The 1,659-nt window shown below is 37.9% G+C and overlaps 1 protein-coding gene across 1 annotated transcript in view; it reads left to right on the top strand.

The window, feature by feature from the left end:
* Positions 1 to 1,659, top strand: part of LOC110026224 (probable DNA helicase MCM9) — a 73,035-nt gene that overhangs the window by 23,930 nt on the left and 47,446 nt on the right. Inside the window, exon 8 of the mRNA XM_020727091.1 lies at positions 1,292 to 1,390. Coding sequence (XP_020582750.1) covers positions 1,292 to 1,390 — 99 coding nt within the window. The remainder of the gene's footprint in view (positions 1 to 1,291; positions 1,391 to 1,659) is intronic.

Genomic DNA, 1,659 nt, shown 5'->3' with positions numbered 1-1,659 from the left:
TTTTTGATAGTATTAAAATCATTCAGGTGTTGAACAACAAAAATACCATCCTTCATCTTCAAGTTGAATAACTTTTTCTTCAGATATACCTGTTATTCTCTGTTGGTTTTTCATACATACCTGATAAGACTGTCATGAAATTTGTCGTCATCTTCTCCTTGACGACTTTGTGTGCAACGGACCTCGATAGGGTCAATCGAATAATCCCCAGAACCTGTCGATCCAACAAATTCCATTCAGCCTCATACATTCTTTCAGGTATTTTTCCTAATAACGGAAGATGAAGTTTTTTCCCATAGAGGTAGTCCTCTATCTGCATTCTCCAGTAACCAAAATCTGTGCCATCAAATTTCGCGATCTCTGAAACCTTCACTTCATCTGCAACCATCATTTTTTCTTCAGATCCGAAACAAATCTCTGATATCATTTGTTGTGGTATCTATATATAAATAGAAGAACGATCTTCGACGATGAAGCAAAAAAATATAACGAGAAAATTCACACCAGAAAATAGTAACACAACGGAACACACAGATTTACGTGGTTCGGCAAATTGCATACGTCCACGGAGTTACAGAGGATTTTACTAGTTGAGGAATATACACCAGTCGATCGTCTCGACTTATAAGAGGGATCACTCACTTCGTTGCTCTCTCTTCTTCTCTCTTTACATCGAGATACACCAAAGAAGCTAAACTTACAAGAGAAATAATTCAATTTCTCTTATGCCAGAAACCACCAAGAAGAAGCCAAGGAAGAACAATTTTATTCTTTCTTCTTTTTTCTGCTGCAAGGAACTACTGCTTGCACTTCTCTTCCTCTATTCCGAGGAAGAACGAAGAAGAACACAAAAAGGGTCGTGCCGTGGAAACTGAAGGAGTCGTGTGATGCCTTTTATCGCGAACAGGAAGGGAGGCGCGACGATTCGCGAACATCAGCTGGAGTTGGCGGGAGCGGTTTGCAAACAGGAGAGGTGGGAGCGGTTCGCGAATAGAAGAGACGGGAGCAATCGTGTCCTTTCGCGATCGGGGTAGCGGGAGCAGGTGTGTTCAGACCGGGCTCCAAAACTCAACAAATACAACCTATTTGTGAACATTGAGCTTTTTTGAAATTCCTGTTGCATTATAGAAACATTTTTCTGTTTATAAAGTTGATATTGCAATATTTTCTTACTGAAAGTTTTTATCCCTTCCTTTTTTTTGTACTGGCATTTTTTGCAAGCTGAGCTTGACAAAGCAATCGTTTTTAGCATGACTGGTGGTCTATTAAATTTATATTGCTATCTTTTCAGGAGAACCAATGAATTAAAATCAGAAATTGAAATCTCTGCCGATGTCATTAAAAAATTTGAGCATTTCTGGTCAGATTTTAAGGACACTCCACTGAAAGGTATTAATTTTGTACATATCCTGCCTTTTAAGTTATGATGGTATAACTTAGTCTTATGTATTTGAGCATGTTTATTGCCATTGACTTTTATAGAAGATCCAAAACAGATGCATGCAGTCTCTCCATTACATCATCATTATGGCTAGTGCTGCAATTTTAAATTTAATAAATTAGGGCTTTATATATTTCCCAATGTCAGGAATTAAAAAAAGCACGCTTTCACGTGTGAAAATAAGCTTCTTCTAAAATGTGACATTTTAGGCAGGAATG

The sequence above is a fragment of the Phalaenopsis equestris genome, unplaced genomic scaffold (genome assembly GCF_001263595.1).
Source record: "Phalaenopsis equestris unplaced genomic scaffold, ASM126359v1 Scaffold000359, whole genome shotgun sequence".
Classification (NCBI taxonomy): domain Eukaryota; kingdom Viridiplantae; phylum Streptophyta; class Magnoliopsida; order Asparagales; family Orchidaceae; genus Phalaenopsis; species Phalaenopsis equestris.
The sequence above is the reverse complement of the archived record's forward strand: the minus strand, read 5'-3'. Positions and strand labels throughout refer to the sequence as shown.